This window comes from Meles meles, chromosome 6 (genome assembly GCF_922984935.1).
Source record: "Meles meles chromosome 6, mMelMel3.1 paternal haplotype, whole genome shotgun sequence".
NCBI lineage: Eukaryota > Metazoa > Chordata > Mammalia > Carnivora > Mustelidae > Meles > Meles meles.
Window position 1 is genome coordinate 114162912 of NC_060071.1, and position 21715 is coordinate 114184626.

At 41.8% G+C, this 21715-nt stretch overlaps 1 protein-coding gene across 1 annotated transcript in view; it reads left to right on the forward strand.

The window, feature by feature from the left end:
* Window positions 1-3716: 3716 nt before the first annotated feature.
* RHOJ (ras homolog family member J) overlaps window positions 3717-21715 on the forward strand; it is an 82632-nt gene continuing 64633 nt past the window's right edge. The window contains exon 1 of the mRNA XM_046009923.1: window positions 3717-4345. Within this exon, the coding sequence (XP_045865879.1) occupies window positions 3964-4345 (382 nt within the window). The 5' untranslated portion in view covers window positions 3717-3963. The remainder of the gene's footprint in view (window positions 4346-21715) is intronic.

A 21715-nucleotide genomic window follows, 5' to 3' on the forward strand; every position in this document is an offset into this window, starting at 1 on the left:
AACATCTTGGAATCACCATAACCACAGCACATCCCACATTCCTAAGACTGGATTCAAAACATTCTCCTATGGAGAGGCTAATCCAGAATCAGAGTATCTGACCCAATTGCCTTATTTCCCTGTACAACTTCTAGTTTCAAGCACCAAAAAAAAAAAAAAAAAAAAAAAATAGAGGAGAAAAATCTGGGCTCTTTAATAAAGTCATACTAAAAGTGAAAGCAATCAGAGAAGTCAGAATTTTATACAAAAATGCTCTCTTGGCAATTGGGAAAATTCGTGTGAAACCAGAGCTCCAAGGACAGGAGGGAGCCAAGGAATTGAGATCTCAGAAAAAAGCAGGAAATATCACCCAACAAGATTTCACCACGTACTGGTAAGTTTGTGTAAACTTGGTGCTCGAGGTAAACCAATAATTAATGGCTACAAAACCACCACTCGATCATTCAAATGGCCCAAGATCCTTAAAATACAGGCATCTGGTTGAGACTAGTTCAGCACATGGTGTTGATACCACTTCTAAATTCCTAACTATAAATCTTTGGAATTAAAGCATATTCTTGACTATTCTACCTGGACAAGGAAGCAGTCACAGTTCAATGGACCCAGAGCCTATAAAAATAAGGCTGAACCGTCTTCACTTTTTTTTTTTCTTTAAATTTTATTACTCTGACTTGAGCCATCTTTTAATTTTTAAAAAGATTTATTCTCACATGGACAATGTGATTCATAGAATCAGCAGGCTATTGAAATTTTAACTCTTTTGCCATTTTCCATAGAATGTCTTAAACATTTTTTTTTTTTTTTAATATTCAGTCTGGCAGGGGGAAGCAGGAAACAGTGATGAAACAAGTTTATTTTCAGAGATGGAGCCAACCTTTTTTTTTTTTTTTAAGATTTTATTTATTCATTTGACAGACAGAGATCACAAGTAGGCAGAGAAGCAGGCAGAGAGAGAGGAGGAAGCAGGCTCCCCACTGAGCAGAGAGCCCGATGCGGGGCTCGATCCCAGGACCCTGGGACCATGACCTGAGCTGAAGGCAGAGGATTTAACCCACTGAGCCACCCAGGCGCCCCTGGAGCCAACCTTCTTTTTTTTTTTTTTAAAGAGAGATCACAAGTAGACAGAGAGGCAGGCAGAGAGGCAGGCAGAGAGAGAGGGAAACAGGCTCACCGCTGAGCAGAGAGCCCGATGTGGGGCTCGATCCCAGGACCCTGAGATCATGACCTGGGCCGAAGGCAGCGGCTTAACCCACTGAGCCACCCAGGCGCCCCTGGAGCCAACCTTCTTAACTGCCATGCCCATCTTTGCATACAGTCTGATCTGGCAAATGTATCAGTCCTCTGAGTTAGAGGTCAAGGACCACACTGGATGCTTCCAGTCTCTTCTTCTTGTCCCAATTTGTAGTCACATATCAACTGGCATGGACTTAAATATCTGCACATGATGACCCACGATTTAGGTTAGACACAGATGTAGCTAAATTTCACCCAATCCAATTTCTCAGTTTTTTCTTAGGCCAAGTGTTCAGTGGGCTCAAGTGTATTTGTGGTGGAGGAGTGCAGGTGGGGCCAACCATTGCTTGAGAACTCCATATTTGAAGGGAATATTCATTCCATGCCGTATTTACCACCTGATCTCAGGGACAAGGTCAAAGTCAGAACCCCTGCCAAGTTCTGTCAAACACCTATCATCTCACTGTGCTCAAAAGTGGTTTTGTTCATCTTCAGTTTGGGGTTCCTGACATTATCAACCACTCTACCTGCCCAGATTTGTGCCACCTTCAATTTGAGGGTTTTTTTCTAGAAGAAAAACCTAAGTTTCCAAGTTGCAATCTTATTATCACATATTCCCGGTGTTTCAGGTAGACTAAATGAAAATAAAATTATCTAGATCACATGCAATCATAGGTGCCTTCAAATGCTTCCTGAATGACATGAACCATAAAGAATTCACAACTTTCGTACTGTTAACGTAATCTCAACTAACTAAACTCTCTCTGTGATCTGAACTACCTCTAAACTGTTCAGGCTGTTCACCAATATTTAGTTCCCTCCTTCCCAGCACTTGGTAGGACTATCCTTCTGATCTTGTTGAACCTAGCTAGCATGGGTATGTGACTTGCTCTGGCCAATAAATGCAAGAAAAGTCACCTTGAGAAGGATGCTTCAAGAACCAATGCCACTTGACCACATTAATCTCTTCCTCTGCCGTAGGGGTCACCGTGTTCTTACTGTGGATCCCTAATCCCACTATCCCAGATCCCTAATGAGGGAGACAAAAATATGCAAAATGGACAATAATGTGAGCAAGAAACACACGTGTTACTTAAAATAGTTGTGCTTCGGGACTGGTTTGTTATGGCAACACAGCCTAGGCAAAAATTACCGGGATACCAAGCCCAATGGTGAATGTTATTATAATCTAAAACAGAATAAATCTGGGGTTCTATCTGTTACACTGTAGCATATATATGGTATGTATGTATGTATATGCATGCAGCATTTTATATATAGACATAATACTAATATCCTATATTATTGTATATTATTATATTATGTATATTATTGTTAGCCACCTATTAAAACAGACATCTCCCCCATCTCCTCCACACACACAAAAAAACCTCCTCAAATCAATTGGGTAATCTAAATGCTTGAAAATAAGTGCTCACAAATCTCAAATTAACTGAGACTCCCCCATCAAAAAAGTCTTGATCCATTTGTCAAAATCATTTGCAGAGTTCCACTTCTTCTCCAAGACCAAGTATGTTACTCAAACACAGGGCTTCAGAGGAACTTCATTTTGAGCAAACCAAGAGATAAATAAATTAGCTGCCAGTGGCTCCCTTCGTAATGGCAGAGGACCAGGCTGACGCAAGGGGATAGGAGTAAATCACAAAGGGAACTATCCAAGCAAAGGCAGCATTAGGGGACCTGAAGCAAACCAACACAGCCATCCCACATACTTTCATTTCCAAGACCGTGAGCCAAGCACATGTGTGTTTATTCGCTAATAAGAAGATGCAAACGTCCCATGTCTGGTTGATTTCTTATGTACTCTGACCATAAAGATATTTGTGTCTGGAGTACACGTCTGAGCGCTGTGCCCAAATGTGGCAGCTCATAAACCTGATCACGTGTGTTATACTTATGATCTATAAGAATGTATTCCTTCGAAACAATGTAATGCTGGAAGGTTTTCTCCTCTCTCTCTCTCTCTCTCTCTCTCTCTCTCTCTCTCTCGCCTGGAGGAATCGCCTAAAGTTTCTCATTTAAGTATGTGAAGAACTGTCCATTTTTACTTTGCAGAGCTTTTCACTGGTGACTCAGGGAGGGATGATGTCATATGTTATCCTACAACGGCTGGTTCTCTCTGCTCACTCAAACCATTCCCTCTGGTTTCTGTGGCAGACAGCACTCCCCAGTTTCCATCCTGTCGTCAGCTTCTCCTCAGCCAGCCCCAGGCAAACAGCCTCCCCAGCAGCAGATGAAACAGGAAGTCTGACAGCTTGAGTCTGCAGTGGGACCCCTAGTGTTTTCCCACTCCATGCCCTGGCAGCGTTCCCCATAAGTACACACACACACACACACACACACACACACACACACACACACACACACACAGAGCTCCCATTGTTGCAGCCTTCCCCAGCCCACTGATCCTAATATGGAATGCAGCAGGAAACCCATGATTTCCTGATACTCGGCAAGCTGGAGGAAGCAAGGGAAAACTCCATTAAAAAGCCCAGCTTCCCTCCATGTTAGATGTGAAGTGGAAAAGGGGGAAGATTTAGCAGAATTCCGTGTCTTCAGCCAGGCTGGAGAGGGGAAGGGCACAGCGAAACCCTCGGGCTGTTGAAATTTCTAGACTGCCAGGAAGCCCCTAGAATTCAGAGAAAAATGAGGGTTTCTTAACTCAAACTAGAGGGGAAAGGGGACAGATGCTTTTAATCATTCTCCCAAATGTGTGCTACCTTTCTTGACCAGGATGGTAAGCATGAGGGCATGTGCCAGCTGCCTCGGACAGGTCCCTGTGACCCCAGGCACCCCAAGGAAGACAGAGTGATCTCGAGCCCGCTGCTCACTCCCTTCCCGCGCTCCATGGGCTTGGGGAGAAGCAGGAGAAGCCACAGCAACTGCCCGGTCCAAGCAGCTGGAGCCGCCCGGATGAGCTGCACAGAGGGAGGTGACAGCAGCTGTGGCTGTGGGGGCATGGAGGAGAAGAAGATGCTGAAGTGTGTGGTGGTGGGGGACGGCGCAGTGGGGAAAACCTGCCTGCTGATGAGCTACGCCAACGACGCTTTCCCAGAGGAGTACGTGCCCACTGTGTTTGACCACTATGCAGGTAAGGGAAGGAGCAGAACCCAGCCAGGGACCGGGTGCACGCTGCGGGAGGCCACACCCAAGCTTTAGTTCTCAGGGCAGCCGTCTGGGGTGCGGGCCTGGCAGCTGCCAGATCATGGAGCGGAACACACACAGCCAGGGTCTCTGCTGGAACCGTTAGGACAATTTGTCTGTCCATTAATATCCTAACATTTTTTCCTCCTTAAATCAAATGACTAACACTGGGGAAATACCCTGAACTGCCCTCCAGGCTTTGGGGACAGAGATCTCACTCAATGTGCTTGGGAAGATTCGTAACTTTGTATGGGAACATCCTAAAATGTAGTGTAACTGCAACACAATTTTTAAAAAAGCACCATTCACTACACAACTAGTGAAAGAAGTTTCTTTGCCACTTTTCATCTATTTATCTCATGCCATTCATAAATGAAATGGTAAGATCAACAAATGTTCAAACCCTCACTTTTCTATAAAAATCAGTGGCTGTACTACTGTGCTTTTATTTTCCTGGGGCTGTAGTTGGGGTGGGGGGAGTACTAAAGGTTTTAAGTATCTATTAGGCAGTCTGCATCTTGAATTCAAAGAAACATTTTTAATTAATGTGTTTTTAAAGTAAAAATAAAGATAAAAATAAAATTTGAATCATTTTAAAGTATATCCAGAAGAGGATTAAATTGGATATAAAGTATTTTAAGGCATGACAGTTAAAATACAGTAGTCACAACTTACTCCTTTCAGTTACTTTTGTTTCCTGAGTGTTCTAAAGTTTGTAGGTGTACTTGTCAATGTGATAGTTTATCTCAATTTGTCCTTTTTTTTTTTTTAAAGATCTTATTTATTTGAGAGAGTGAGAGCAAAAGAGCACAAGCAGGGAGAGGGCAGAAGGAGAGGAGCAGAGGGAGAGACAGACTCCCCACTGAGCAGGGAGCTAAGGGGGTTCTGGATCCCAGGACCCCCGGATCCTGACCTCAGCCAAAGGCAGATACTTCACCAACTGAGCCACCTAGGCGCCCCATCAATTTTTCCATTTTCATTCTTACTTTTTCTCTCAATTTCCAAAGCAAATCTTATTGTTCCTCAAAAACAAGCTCATGAAATTCTTCAAGTTTATAGTAACCTAACTTTATAACTTTTTTTTAACAGAGTGATCAGCTTGGTGAGTTATCAGAGATTTGAGATTTCATAAGAGAAAATTTTCCCTTCCTTCACCTTGGCTTTGGGTCAGGTTCAGCAGAGGGGAAGTGGCCCACAGGAAACCTGTGTGAATGTTGGCTTTGCTATGTGGCCATTTGAAATCCTCCCTCTGTTAGGAAGTAGCTTCTTTTCCAGAGCAAAACAATCACCTAAGTCCACTCCTTTTCCTACAGTTACATGTTTTATGACAATATTACATAGCAGATTGGGAGAGTACCACCGTACCACAGTGAAAATAGTATCCACTTCCCAGGGTTTTTTTTTTTAATATTTGTAAAAATTAAGAGCAAATTTTAAGTCTGGCTCTAAGCTTTTCTGAAAATATAATGACTGTGCCCAAAGAAGAACATTTAAATGAGAACAGAATAAAGAGAATAGAAAATTTTCACTCTGAGAGGAAAAAAAACAAAAAAACTAGTAAGATTAAGAAGTCTGGGAATTTAAGTTACTAAGATACTTGACATGGAATCATCTTAGCAAAGGTTATTTATTCTACACCCTCTTTCTGCCAGGAAAGGAAAACTGGCTGCTACCTAATTTCAAAAACTTTTAGATCAAAGGTGGGGCCCAAAATTTACCAAGGGGAGAGGCCTCAAGTGCTTTTGGAAATGATGTATCCTGATCCCCATCTATTGGCTGGGGTTCAATATCTTGAACCACTTATTAGCCTAGTATAAGAAAAAAAGGATAAAACCATCCTCAGGGATTCAGTCAGCCTATAAAAAATATCTGAGATCAAACAAAGGCTGAACTATCACCTAGATTCCACTAGGATGGAGTTATCTTATATTTCAATTGTGTGTATATTACTGCTATTTGAGAATCAAAGCACCTTAAAGATTTTGGCTACTCTGTGGTTTTACCTCTCTTCCCCGATGTGGACAAGTATCCAGTGTCCAGTCCCTGGGTCCTACTGGCACATTCTGAAATCACAAGGAGAAACTGAATTCCTGAATCTTTAGGAAATTGCAGCCGAAGTCTACAAGAGACTACCCCTTGAAGATTTTTCCCGAACAGCTGCCCATCCCAGGAAAGTAGAGCTATAACAAAAATAAGGATGGAAGCATACTTGGCATATTGCTCAAGATGGTGGGCGCTGAAGCCAGAGAGCTTGGTCCCAATACTGGCACTGCCACCTCTGTGGGGCCTTGAAGAAGTTAATCTTTCTATCCCTCAGTTATCACACACAGAAAAAGGAAGAACAACAGAAGTATCAGGAGTGTTTGTAAGAACAAATAATACATGTGAAGTTCTTAGAACAGTGCCTCACACATGGTCAGTATTAGGTACATAGCAGCTATTATTGTTAAGAATAAGTTTTCTACATTTGCACACAGTCATGAAAGGAAATTAAAATGTAATTAAAAGATAAAGGCTACAGGAGTGCCTGAGTGGCTTAGTCAGTTAAGCGTCCAATTCTTGATTTTTGGATGAGGTCATGGTCTCAGGGTTGTGAGATCAAGCACTGCATCAGTCTCCACACTGTGCATGGAGCCTACTTGAGATTCTCTCTCTCCCTCTCCCTCGCCCCTCCCCCCAAAATAAAAAGATAAAGACTACAACAAAGAAAAATACAATTCTAAGAGTATCCTCCAAATGGAGTAGGAAGTGATGAAATGCCCTTATAATAATCACGTGTATTGATAATTGACAAATATGCATGCAGTAATAGTAGGGGAATATGAAACTGGGAGGGGAAATATCGGTTTTGAATGAGTGATTGTAAAAATAAATAAATAAATAAGAACCAGCTAGAAAAAATATTGAATTTTTATGAATCTTAGTTCTTTTCCTTCTGCCCAAAAGTACATCTCCTGCAGGCATCTTTCCTCCAGGCATCCTTCCCCTCCAAGCCCCCTTGACTCCACAAGGAGAGTTCCTTGCTTCATCTTCAACCCATCTCCAGAAATTTCTTTACATTTCTAGAAGATAGCTTCCTCCATGTAGAGCAATTTATTTGTTTTCTTGTTTTTCCCTCTCCCACTGTGCTCTGAGCTCAGGGAGAAGGTTGTGTCTTGCCAAATCCCATGTCAGTTCTCAGCCCTCATCTTATTGGATGGCTAGGAGGCTTTTTTACGGCTTATTACTGTTCCTTTGCTTTGTTTTGGGGATAACAGTTCCTCCTGGCTTTTATTCCCTTTACTGGCAAATCTCTCTCCATATCCTCTGCTGCCTACCCTGTCTCTTCCCAACCAATATATGTTGGTAAACCTCAGTGTTCACTCCCTCAGTTCTCTTCTCAGTTTATACTCATACCCAAGTTGGTCACATTTAGTCTCATGGCTTTAGTTATTATTCATATGCCAACAGCTCCCACATTTATATCTCTGGTCCCAATATTCCCCTTAGACCCAGCCTCATATATCCAACGGTCCCTCTGAATATCTAATAGGCATCTCCAATTTAACCTGTTAAAACAAAATTCTTTAACTCCCCTACTCTAGTCCTCCCCTAGACTTCCCCATACAAGTACATGACAACCGTCTTGCACCCAGTTGCTTAGAACAAAAACTTCTGTATTATCCTTGACTCCTTTCTTCCTTATGACAATACCCCCACCCCCTCCATTCAAACCACTCATTATTACTCCTTCCTGCTACTGAGCAGTGCAACATTCAAAATACCCCTTCAGGGGCGCCTGAGTGGCTCAGTGGTTTAAGCCTCTGCCTTCGGCTCGGGTCATGATCTCAGGGTCCTGGGATTGAGTCCCACGTCAGGCTCTCTGCTCTGAAGGGAGCCTGCTTCCCTCTCACTCTCTCTGCCTGCCTCTCTGCCTACTTGTGATCTCTCTCTGTCAAATAAATAAAATATAAAAAAAAAAAAATACCCCTTCACTTCTCACCACCTACATTGCTTCATTCTTGTCCAAGTCACCACCGCCTCTCGTCTAAACTACGGTAATCACCTCTCACTTCCCTGCTTCTAACTTTGCCCCTCTTTAGTCAGTTCTCCACACAGCTGGCACAAGGGCTATTCACAGCCCAATTCCTCCAATTCCTTCACACTCAGACCCCATCATTCATCATGGTCTACAAGGCCCTCCATGACTTGGTCCCTGTCATCTCTCTAACCCCATCTCCTAACTCTCCTCTTCAGTTATTCTGCTTGAGCCATACCAGGCATCTTGGTATGCCTCAAACACACGGATATCCCACTTTCCTTGAAGACTTCACACTGGTCCTTCCCCCAGCCGGACACTGTTCCTGCAGAGCCTCTTCAGCTTCAACTGACCACGTTACTTAACACATCCACACACAAGAACACCAACACACACAGAGTCACTCTTTAACCACTTATCCTGCTACACACCTGAAACATTTCACACTTCTGGCATTATACTTCTACTTTTTTGCTTACCATTTTTATTCCGCACTTGAATGTGAAGTCCATGAAGACAAGGACTTTGTCTTGGTCACTGCTCTATCTCCAGCTTTTAAAAAAGACTCTCAATAGATAGTTATTGAGTAAATAAATTGGTATGTCTGAATCATCATTGTCCCTGTCCAGTGCTTAGCTAATTTCTGGTCCATTGAAATTGATGAAAAAATGAACAAGCTACTGGTCCAATCTTTAGGAAGGAATATTAGAAATTTATTAAATAATATTCCATTTTTGAACTATTTTGTTCACAAATATTATTTTGTCTCTAGTGGAATTGTAGCATAGCATTGAATTTTCTCGACCTGAGCAGCCAATGTCACATCTGTTAAATAATGTAACTCTGCAATACATAAATTTCATTTGGAAATAGATGAGCTGCAAATTGCCCCCATAAACATTATGTTCAAAAGCCTACCAAAATTTTGAGAGGCCCCCTCAAAGACTTACAGCTCTTGTTTACAGAGCATGCTTCAGAGTGACCCCAAGTTCAACCAAGGGCTAGAACTAAAAATTAGGGAGAGCAAGAAGAAAGTAGATAGGGCCACTCATCTTTCAACAAGGGAGCCTGAGAAACCTCACTGGGCCCTGCTTCCTGTTCCCTTCTAGGATGACTCCAGATGCCCTAAGAACCTTTAGAGCTTTCACAACTTCCCATAAAACAATCATACTTCTATTTTTATCTTATCTTGAACTTTGAGTTCTGCGACAGACCCCCATGGATGAAATATCCGGTGATATTCCACATAACATATGACATCAGGATAGCACTTGCATTTTGTGTTTTGTTAGCTTGTGTGTCAAGTTAGATTATGTCCGTGGTTCATATGTTCATGTACACAGGTGTGCCCAATAAGCCTGTTCGAGTAGGAACCTGTGCACGGTGTACCTCATTTACCACTTCCATAAGCCGCTGGCTTAGAACTGATTTTTTCTGTGGCTTTTTCTTCTATCACCACCCCTCCCAGAATTTGTTAAAATACGATTTGTGTTTCAAAATTCATTTTTGAAGTCACGATTTGCAAATCCAGCCGCTTATGCAGGAAATTCACATGGTTCATGGAAAGGGGGGAGAAAATCTAGTTGTTCTATCAGCTGAGTGAGATGTAAAAGGAAGTCGTTTTCACAGAGAGCTGAACATCAAGTCTAACTTTTTCACCTAATTAAATGGTAATCTGTCCAAGGTAGACTTAATCACAACCTTAATGGCCAGAGCAGGAGGGGAAACTGTCCAACCACCAGAGAAGGGAAAGACGGAATAACACAAAATAATACAAAGTGAATAAAACCAAACCCAAGCCTATAAAGGTTTGTGACATAGTTCTACCCATTTGGGAATATTTACTCAGGAGTTTCTCTTTTGCTCTTCCTGAAGACAGCTGAGAGTCTCTAGAGAATGGAAGAGATTCCTTTTCTGTAAGCCAAAAGGAAACCTGAAACAACTCTCATGGGACTATGAAGTAAATCGCCAGATTTTAACCTTAGATGAAAATATAAAAGAAGTTTGTCTAAGAGAAGACAAGAACGAACCAGTGGACTCACTCACTCTGTTCCTTCTAAATGCAATGATGCTCAAAACCACAAAATCTTATAGGTATCCAACCCCCCAAAATCTCCTTTTGAGAGGGCGTAATGTGTGGCTGATGCTTTTTCTGGACCCTTGGAGGCTGCACCGAAGGTGCAGTAGCAGGAATTACATGGGTGGTTCCTTCCACCTTGAGATGTTTCTGGAAGCAAGCACATTCACAGGCTTCAAGGGTGTAAATTACACTCCCAAAGCCAAAGCAAACTGTAAGGATGGTGAATTGTGAGCTGCAGCTCTTGGGAGTAAGAAAGGAGAATAGAAGAGGGATAAAGAAAATTAAATATCTGTGACCCAAAAATAACCATGCTCCCAGGACTAGAAACAGCATCTGCAGTTCCCAGCCATCCTGCACTCAACTTTTAGCTGGCAGCAAACCAAGGAGCGAGACCAGTTCAGGCTTCAGTGGACAGGCTCCCTGTGACCAAGACTCTTAGTTCCACATGGCCTGACTCCCTTCATGTCCAGGATAGGAAATCCTTCATAAATTTTACTACTGACCTGCCCAAGGAGGTTGGGCTTCAGGGAAATAGTATTTTATTTCTGGAGTAGCTTTTCCAAATCTGCCATTTCTCCCTCTTAATGTGAGACAAATAGCAAATTTGGCTCAGGGATGGCCCAGCACATTGGACGTTTATGTTTTGGGTACAGTTGGCTTGTTTTACAAAGGCAGCATGAAGATGGGCAACTGAACATAAGGCCCCTCAGGAAAGGACAGGTAACACAAATCAAGAGAAACAGTCTCCCTTGTCAATCCTCAGCACAAGCTTACAAGGGCCTATGAGGGAGACCCTACCCACGTACAAAAATCCATGCCACCCGCTGGGTTAGTCAGCAGAATCCAAACAGTTAATTTTCCCGGGTGTAATGCACTCTGGATAAATTCCATCATGAATTCAATAGAGACCAACTGTGAGTCAGAGTGTGCCCTGGCATTGTTCCTGAAAGCGATGAAGTCCACCAGCTTCTTGGTTGTGTCCAATTTTCATGAAACAAAAGGACCTGATTCATGTGTATCCACCTGGTTTTGTCTCAGTTGTGAACAACAGCTCTTATTTCTGGTGCTTTTCTCGTTACGGCCACGTGTGATCCAACAAGCGGTGCAGTAGTGTTAATTATGAAACTCTGGTGTCACTAGTGTATGTATTAACAACAATGACAGCAGCTGTACCCTTCCAGAGTCTTCGCTATGGTTCAGGCACGTTTGAGGTATTTTCATACATCAATTCTCTCCTTCCTCACAATCATCTTGCGGGTGTATTCTTTTCCCAATTCTACTGATGAGGAAATAAAGGCACAAAGATATTAACGAATATGCCCAATGTTGTTAAATGACTTGCAAAGGAGTAAATGGAGGCCGAGAAGCGGCAAAGAAACAACATAAGCAGTCTAGAGTTTTATAGCTATTAACATTAATCAAAAAGCCACTGTTAGGGTATACTAACCTAACCTGAACTTGTAAGGGATTAACAGCACGTCAGGGTGTTTCTTGCTAATGTTATTGTCCTGGGCAAGGATTCAAGTCAGTGCGGCAGCTTCCCTCCATTTACTCATATAGACACGCGGGCTCCTTCCATCTTGTGACCCTGCCATCCCCTGGGATCTCACAGTTATCTGCATCCAAACAGCTTAATGAGAAAGAACACAGACAAACTGGAATGGAAAGTTTTATGGGCCATGCCTGGAAGTGACAGACATCATTTCCAGTCACACTCCAGACGACTTGTAAATGAGTCTGAGGCCACACCTCAGTCAAGAGAGGCTGGGATAGGAAGCCCACTGACCGGCCCCACAGAGGGAAGAACAGATTTCAGTGGAGACCAGGCAACTCTGCTTATATCAGGCTCTCCAGCCACTAAATATCCCTTCACACTTTCCCCCATGTAAAACCAACTTGCCCTTTTCCACAGAGGGACCACCCAGACTCCCATTCTGTCACCACATCCGGTTAGAGTCCAGTGTTTGCAGGTGATGCATAGCTCTTTCCATCTGATGGAGATGTGGCTCCCGCTGGTCTGCTGGGATGGTCATCATCTGCCCCATTTACATAACTGCCCCTTAAACAATCATAGAACAGGGATGGAATAACCAAATTATCCAAAACCCCTTCAGAAAAGGAAAGAATGGGGGCCACATGGCAATAACAGAATCCTGATAGCAAACATTGGGAAGACCCTCTGGGCTGTCAATGGAAGAAGTTTCTTGAATTGATCCAGATGCTCTTCTCTGGAGGAGAAATTCAGGCTTCCTTTAGTCTTGACTTTGCATCCATTGGTCTTGACTCTTCCTGGCTCAGGTCTGGGACTTTTGTCTTACTCTTCCATTGCCTTCCATGACACACATCTCAAGTAGGCCTTTGGGAGCATGTTTTGCTTGGGGACTACACTTTCACAGCCTGCTTCTTGCTTATACAGTTTGGGGGCTCAGTGTTGTTTTGAACCTATAAGCATATTCAGTCCAAGTCTGGCATTTCTGTGGAAACACAAGTCTCAAAAACTTACCAGGTTTCTGGTAAATTCCATGGACTAGTAACCACATCCAAGACCAAAGTATGTCTCCCTTAGACATACTTCTTAAACATACTTTGTCTGCCTCCTTTACCCAATGTCTTTTTTTCCCCTCAAATTAACAATAGCCACCAAGAGGCCATATGAAGCAGTAGGCTTACATGCAAGTGATCTTATCTTTGACACAGAACTGATTCTCCTGCTTAAACAGAGAAGTGGACATTCATGGCTCCTTTTTTAATAGTATCTTCTATTTGTGGAATCCAAAAATAATCAGTTTTATAACTCTAAGGCCATCAATACCTGTGTTCTATCAATCTCTGCTTTAAAAAAATAACCAATTCAGCTTTTTTTCTTAGAACACCTTGTTAAGTACAATAAGTAACAATTAACATACAATAACATTCCGGTTTTTCCTAGGCTTTCCTTTGAGTGCTATAGACATTCTAGGAACTCAGTTTACCTTCCAGGTTTCACAGGTAACAGTTGTGCAAAACTCCAGTCTTGCCACAGGAAAGCACAGATCTCGATCTTTCCAGACTGTTCTATTTTCTTACCGCTTGCCACTGAACAGCTAAACCAACAACCCAGTTTTGTTTTGCTTTTTGTTTTTTTAGGTTCTTATAATGACAACACACTCAATAGACTAGGATGCTGTAACAAATAGACTCAAGTTTGTAATGATTCAAACTATCAGAATTCTATTTCTTGTTCATATAAAAGGCTGGGCAAATGTTCATGTTAATGAGATGGTTCTGCTCCATGTGGCCATTCGAGGATTGACTTTTTTCCACCTTGTGATTCTGCTCTTTACCTGGGGCTTCATAGGGCCATGTATTGAGACAGTGGAAGGTAAAACAGGGAGAAGTGAAGAAAAGGAGCCATGGGCTGGGCCAGAGCCACAAGTGACATGGATCACTTCTGTTCACACTTCATTACAGAGAAGTTAGACCCTGGGCCACACATAATAGTGAGTCTAGCTTTATGCCCAAATAAAAGGTGAACAGATTTTAATGGACTGTAGTAATCTTTACTATAATCACTAAGTTGAAATTTTTTATACCAAATATAGTAGGCCCACATAAATGATACTAACTGCCCTAAGCACCATACTGAATGAGGAGTCTATTCTGCTATAAATGACATACCTCTATTTCCCAAACTTGCCTGCTCATCAGAAAAACCTACTTGTTGAAAATGCCTATTTTTTAGTCCATGCCATAGCCTTAGTCTGCTATATCAAAGCCACTGCGAGAAAGAGCAAGAAATCTAAATTTCAACAAGCATCCTAAGTGTTTCTTATTAGATGGAACCCGTGAAACAGCCATTTCACAGTTCAAAATCTTTTGGATATCATAAATTGAAGCAAAGTTCAATCTAAAGTATTTTGGCATGTTCAGAAAACCTTTATTTATACTATAAGGTGCCTATAAATCAAGTCAAGAGGGATAGTTCTATGATAAAACATCAATTAGTAAAAAGCAACTTTAAAAATACATATCCACATATATAATTTCTTGACTTAGAAGTTTTTGACAAGGAAAGTTGTGTAAGACAGAAAAGGCCTTTAGAAGCTCTCAAAAACAACTAGCAAATTCCTAATTGAGGACCAGAGTGCTCTCATCAAAGATCTGCTGTCAAGGCTGGGCGTAGAGAGATCCTGGAAGAAAAAGAATGCACAAGGCTAAGACTCAAAGTGTTGAGAGAAGGCTGGGGCAGGGAGAGCAGGGTAGCCTCGGAGCTCAGAACAGAGAGGAGCAGGAAGTGTAAGACAGCAGAAAGGAGGCTAACTAAGCAAATTAGGGTGTCCCAAGCACCAGTTGCTGGGAGAAAAGCCTCAGCCGTGACTGACAGAAGCCCACACCTGAATCTCTCTGTTCATGGAGCCTGCTGTCTGGAAAACAAGCATTGGCCTGACCGGGAGACCTTCACTGAGAGAAACTGGAGAACGCCTCCTCTCAGGGGAAGAAGCAAAGGAGTCTCAAAAAACAGGAAGGAGCCAGGGACCCTTGGGATGGTTTTGGTGTAGCTCTGGATGTCTTGGATGCTCTGTACTGTTCCACATCCACCCAGCCCTACGATTACGAAATGAACATAAACATCTGTTTCCCCTCAGCCAATCCTTCTGTTCTTCATGCTTTGACCTACATTTGGGAGAAACAAAGATCGAAAACCTCTTAAAATGCAGTTACTGAGCGTCCTGAAAGGCTTCTCCTTAGGCTAGAATCTTGTTCCTGAAAGAGAGAGCATGTCAGTTCTGGGGGAGGCAGAAATCTCACTACTGGGACTCAGATACCTTTATGGGGCCAACCAGTTGACAAACAGTCCTGCTAGTGGGGACTGAGCCTTCCTTTGGAGTTTCTCCAGCTATTTAATACAGATTAGCAAATCAAGCCTCAGAATGTGATTCTGCTTGCCAACAGGGGAGAAACAATGTTCTGTGTGGCCTGAGCAGAACGTAACATAGTGAACAAAATTGCTTCCTGATCCTTTTGTAGGAATACCTGCAGCTGATTCGTAAAAAAATAACAATTTGCAGGGCACCTGGGTGGCTCAGTTATTTAAGCCTCTGACTCTTGATCTCAGCTCAGGTCTTGATCTCAGGGTTGTAAGTTCAAACCCCATATTTAAAAAAAACAATAATCAGGGACACCTAGGTGGATCATTTGGTTAATTAAGCAGCTGCTTTCAGCTCAGGTCATGATCCCAGAGTCCTGGGATTGAGTCCCGCATCAGGCTCCTTGCTCCACAGGGAGCCTGCTTCTCTCTCTGCCTCTGCCTGCTTGTGCTCACTCTCTCTCTCTCTCCCTGATAAATAAATAAATAAAATCTTTTTAAAAAATAATAATCATAATGCATTAATACTATTTAGCTAAATATTTAATATGTGTCAATCCCTGTGTTGCTTTTGCTTACTTCTTTGAGCCCCATGATTTCTCTAGGTGGTAAGTATCTTCATTTCATGGATGAGAAAACTGAAACTCAAAGAAGTCACCTGTCCAACATCACAAGGCTGGGAAGTGGCAGAAAGGATTCAAATCTATCAGCTCAAATGTTATCTCCTCAGTGAGGCCAGACCACTCAGATTAAATAAGGCTTCCTTTCAAGACCTACTTATTTCCTCTGTAATTACTATCTTATTTGTTTAATTGTCCATTGCTTACTTCCCCCTATAATGTACACTTCACAAAGACAACCTTCTTTCTGTCTTGTTTTCTCTTATGTCCCAATGCCTGGGGATAAGCCTATGATATAACAGACACTCAGAAATGTCGGATGAATGAATGAATGAATGAATGAATGAACAAACGAGATCTGAGAGTCTCACAGCCTTAACCACTGCACTCACACTGAATTTAGCATTCTATGTGAATAGTCAGGATAATTTTCTAAGTTGAAATCTGATCCTCCCACATCTCAAAAGGATATATCCTAAGCATTATAAACATACATTCAGAAATACAGTATTGGCTTGGTTTAGAACTTGCAAAACAATTTTATTTTTCTAGGGAAAAAATTCCAAAATATTTTGTTTAGTCAAATTTCAAACTTATGAGTTCTAAGTGATTTAACCAGGCAGAGGTTGTTTTCCTAATTATATAAAGGAGTTCTGTTTTTTCTCTAGTTTTTTTTTGGATGTTAGAGAGACAAAAAGAAAAGCTTAATTCCTTAAAGTATGTGCCATATAACTTTTCTTCTAGATGGTGAGATTAATTATGAGGAAAAACAGTAAGTTAATAATCTTCTTAATATATAACAGGTGTAAAACTCCTAAGAATTATGAATGATATTTATAAAACACAAGCATTCATTAGCTAGAAAATGTACTAATTTTCAGCTGGTATGCTTATAAGAAATGCAATGAACATGTGCATAAATATTAATAATGAGGTGTTTTATACTTGCCAAAGTAAGAGATATGAGAGGGAAATTGGCTTCTCTTTCTCTTTCTCTCAAGACTCCTTTCTGCTCATGTTGGATATGCTTGCACTATGAGCCCTAAATGCTTCTTCCCTCAACTAAAATGAATTTCGCATAACATTTGCCATAGTTCAAGCTGGTAGATAAGAGCCTTAAGAATTTTCAATAGTAGGGGCGCCTGGGTGGCTCAGTGGGTTGAGCCTCTGCCTTCAGCTCAGGTCATGATCCCTGGGTCCTGGGATCAAGCCCCACAGCGGGCTCCCTGCTCAGCACGGGATGGGGTGGGGAAGAGAAACATGCTTCTCCCTCTCCTTACACCCCTTTCTCTGCTTGTGTGCATATGGTGAGCTCTCTCTCTGTCAAATAAATAATCTTTTTTTTTTTTTAAAAAGAATTCTCTATAGTAGACATGTTTTTAACCAAACTTTTCAAAAGAGAGAATATTAAATTTTAAGTGTCAATATTAGGTACAAACTTTGCTGTAGTGCTTTTATTCTATTCATTCTACTCATTTACCCTCTTACTAATTCTCCATACCAAGTCCTTCCTTTTAAATAAATGGAATCCATCAGGCAGCAGTTCCAAGCTATCTCCTCTCACCTGAGCTCAGCAAAAATGCAGAACTCATTGTCACCCTCAGAATGATGACTTTTTTTTGAGGATTTATTTATTTGACAGAGAGAGACACAGCTAGTGAGGCAACGCAAGCAGGGGGAGTGGGAGAGGGAGGAGCAGGCTTCCCACCAAGTAGAGAGCCCAGTGTGGAGCTTGATCCCAGGACCCTGGGCTCCTGACCCAAGCTGAAGGCAGATGCTTAACAACTGAGCCACCCAGCTGCGCCCAGAATGATGACCCTCAATATATTTGAAGACTGAGAAAATTTCCTCCTTGTCTTCAGACAATACACCCAGATCTTTCCAACTCCCTTCATAGATATCTGACCTTGTATTTCCCCATTGTTTAATGGGTGGCTTCTCACAAATTCAGTTTCAGTCAACCGTGAACAGCTTGCTCTTCAACCCCATAGCTGGGACACAGTAGCGTCTGTAATGGTTCGGTAGGAATGGGCATCTCATCAAAATGGTTAGGTACAATCATTAACAGGATGTAAAAATCTAAACAAAATAATCTTTTCAAGCACTTCGGTCTTTTGTTTTCTTTTTTGCTTGTTATTTAAGTTAGGTCAGTCTGACTCATGTATAGGACTGAAGTTGCCAATAAAAGACTACTATATTTCTCCCCCAGCATTTTAATACGTCTCTGTTAAGTTGTTCCCAGGTTTATCCACATTACAAGATCATGTTAAGGCTTTCAAAACATGGGATTTCTTCAAATCGCAGAATAAATCTTGGGTCCATAGGTTGACACATTTTTTGGTATTCTAGGAGACATCTTGGTCCCTGCGGTTACCATAGATCACTGTGTTTTATAATACTGAATATCCAATCATTGTAACAGATAGGCTTGTCTGACTAGGATTTAGTATGCAGTAGACTACAAATCATCCTGAATGACTTTAATGCTTCATTTACTTTCTACCCATTAACACATCAAAAGTTTATTTAGCCAGACATCCTTTGGCAACCTCACCAATTACCATAGATTGAATTCCCATCAGTTTCCCAAGAGACACCTTATTCCAGGGTAGTCTAGAACTCAGATTTTTCTGGATACAAGAATAATCTTGGGCTCTAACCTATGAGAATTCTAGAGTATCTACAAGATCATGGACCTACTACATCATCAACCAACCTTAAGTATAGTAATTTACACAATATAAGAAATTATTTCACATCACACCTAGTTTGATACATGGGTCCTCTAATGATTTCCAAACTTTCCAGTTACAGCTTATAGTGATGGGGAAGGAACGGAAGGGGGTCAGGAATACAGATGAACAGAACTTTCAAAGCATCCACAGAACATTCAGGAAAACACATTTTATGTGCCTTCAATGTCACAAGGAACTAGGAAACCCCCACACACAGATTTCCTTTCTGATTATGTCACTGCCTCAGCCTCCCTATTTTTCACCACCTCATGAACAGTTTAGAAGCCTGTTCCCTGTGAAGTGAGGAAAATAATTTCTATTCTACTGACAGAGACAGAGACAGAGACACTTACCTCTGATTTTATAGCCAATGTCTGGTTATTCCCACAAACCCTGCAATTAACTCAGAGCCCAGAGAAAAAGCACCAAGTAAAGCATTTTGAGGGTGAGAAGGATCAGCTCACAGAATGATCTATTTGTCCATTAAAAGTTGTTGCCATTTTTTCTATTTGTTTGTAAATGGACACCAATAACCTTTAAACAAAGTATCTAAAAATGGAGACTTCAGAGGATTTAATGCACATTTTTTTTCTTTTCATGGTTCTTAAAAATCAATAATCTGCCATCGAAAGATATATGGCATACTCAAGAAAGAGCCTCATAAAAATTGTTTTTGTTCTTATTTGGTCTTTCCATGTTCTCCTACTTCTTTTTCTTAAAGGATCCCAAACTTTCCGCAGTGTAGGCATTGAGAGTTTCCCTCCCCCTCTGCCGTACCTTCATCTAGTGAATTCTACGTGAAAGGGGATGTACATTTTTTAAGAGAAAGTCTGCGTGATATATTAACTTGACGAGCAGCCTCTGATCGGCCAAATTTCATGCTAATACTATTTAAATTTTGTCCTTTATTAAGGGAAAAAAATACTTCAGAAATATTTTAATGGTATATGTGAGAATCATAGAAATTCAGTTATGGAAATGATATTGTGATGTAAAAGAAGTCAAGTTAATCAGCAATTCAGAAGGAATAATGCAAGTCTGCCCCTGAGCAATGTCTATCCAATCTATAGAAGGAGAAAAACTCAGTAAAACTTTTCTCCATAATTCTTCAAGGACGGGGCTTTTTTAGCCCAAACTCCCCGGTCTTTTTCTACGAAGACCCACTAGGATCCTTTCCTCAGTACACAGGGTGATCCTCCTCTATTACTCCCCAAATTTTGGCTCTTTTCTCATTTTTTTAAAGGGGTCCTGGGAGAGGGGCATAAGGAGAGGGAGGGAGAGAATCTTGGACAGGCTCCACACCCAGCGCAGAGCCCAACACAGGCTTGATCTCATGACCCTGAGATTATGATCCGAGTTCATTGAAATCAAGACCTGGACGCCCAGCCAGTGGACACCGCCAGGTGCTCCATCTGCTCTTTCCTTGTTTTAACATTAAGTCTCAGACACATGAAGTTTCTTGTGTTCTAAGGATGAAGACAAGCCCAGGAATGCCTGGTCCCTAGAATCCCTGACTGGGTAACCCCATCTCCCTCCCCAGGGAAGGTGCTATTTGAAAGCAGGGGTTGCCTGGAGTTTGCTCTATTAAGTCAGAGCAGGCGTGTCACGTGTGAGCTTCAGTTCTTAGAAAACATCCCAGTGTTGTCCGAATTACAACAAAAGACTGCCAAACTCCCTCCTCCTTCACGCACACTGTTGCTCAATGACCAAAGACACAATTCAAAAGGCAGAATTGGAATTTTTTTTTAAAGAATCTGGTATTATGCCTATCTCTAATATCTTTATTGTCATGCTCGGTCCCTTGAGGCAATAAAATCCCCCAAGCTTTCCTCTTCCTTCTCTGCTCTTTCTTGGTGGTATGAATACCCCCCTGAAAATGACTGCTTTTCTCTCCTCTGCCAGGCTGCTCCTCTTACTAAGGCAAAACGCTCTTCCTCCATCATACATGGGCTTATAGTAGGCACTGGATTATAAATGCTGATTGTATTTCCAACACCAAAGAAAGGATGTGGCACTTTTTCTGGGGTCAGAAACACAATGGGTGCCCTGGTGATGAAAAGTGCCTCATACATCATCATAGACACCGAAGATGACTGTCTTAAACCATAAAATGAGGGGTTTAGACTAGAAAGGTTTAAATATGACATTGCTGTGCCATTTCCAAAGTGGTTTTAGCATCTCCCCCTTCAAAGAATCTGAGACGATTTCAATGTGAATGGACCCACTTCAAAATGGGAGCAGCCCATTATTCTGTTGGGTCTGAATGCAAGAGAACAAAGGCAAGGAACACCACTTCAAAATGGATTTTATTTCTTGCTCTCCTCACCTCCGGGTATCTGGAGAACAAAAAGGAGCTAAGAAGGAGAGAAGGAAGGACACAGAGGGACCCCTAATGCTCTAAACTCACTTATCATTGTCGATGACAAGTACCAAGAACGAGTAATAGCAGAATTTGGGGCTTGTGGGCAGATGAATGAACCTTAAGTTTGTTACTCATGGAATTCAAAGCTGAAAGCCACTTGTGAAGATGTTGGTTGGGGTCACTTCCTCCAAGTGTTACCCACACTGCTGTGTATAGTGGAAAAGGAGGAAATTATGCTCAACAGTAGAGACTACTGCTAAAGTAGGACCTATTAGTCTAAGAGCGAGCCCCTGTGGCTCTGCCTGTCTGTCTCTAGGTCCCCAGGCATGTCTCTGCAGTGAACTCTCAGCATTGACAGATGCTCTTCCTTCGAGTTACGGATTTTTTTTTTTTTTGTCTCATTTTCATCCAAGCTCTGTATTTATGCATGACGTTTTTATCAGTTGGCCTACTCTACCATCATCCTAGGTCATCCACAGAGGTGCACAGGGGAGGGAGCATAGCTAGTGAGTTGATTATTGCTCAAAGGTCTCATTCTGTCACCCACAGGTCCGTGTTTTCCTCATTGGGAGGTTACTATCTGCAGAGTTTCGTGAGAAAGTTGCGAAGTAGTCAGAGACTAACTTTCATACCAATTTTATCAGCTCAAGGCTGGA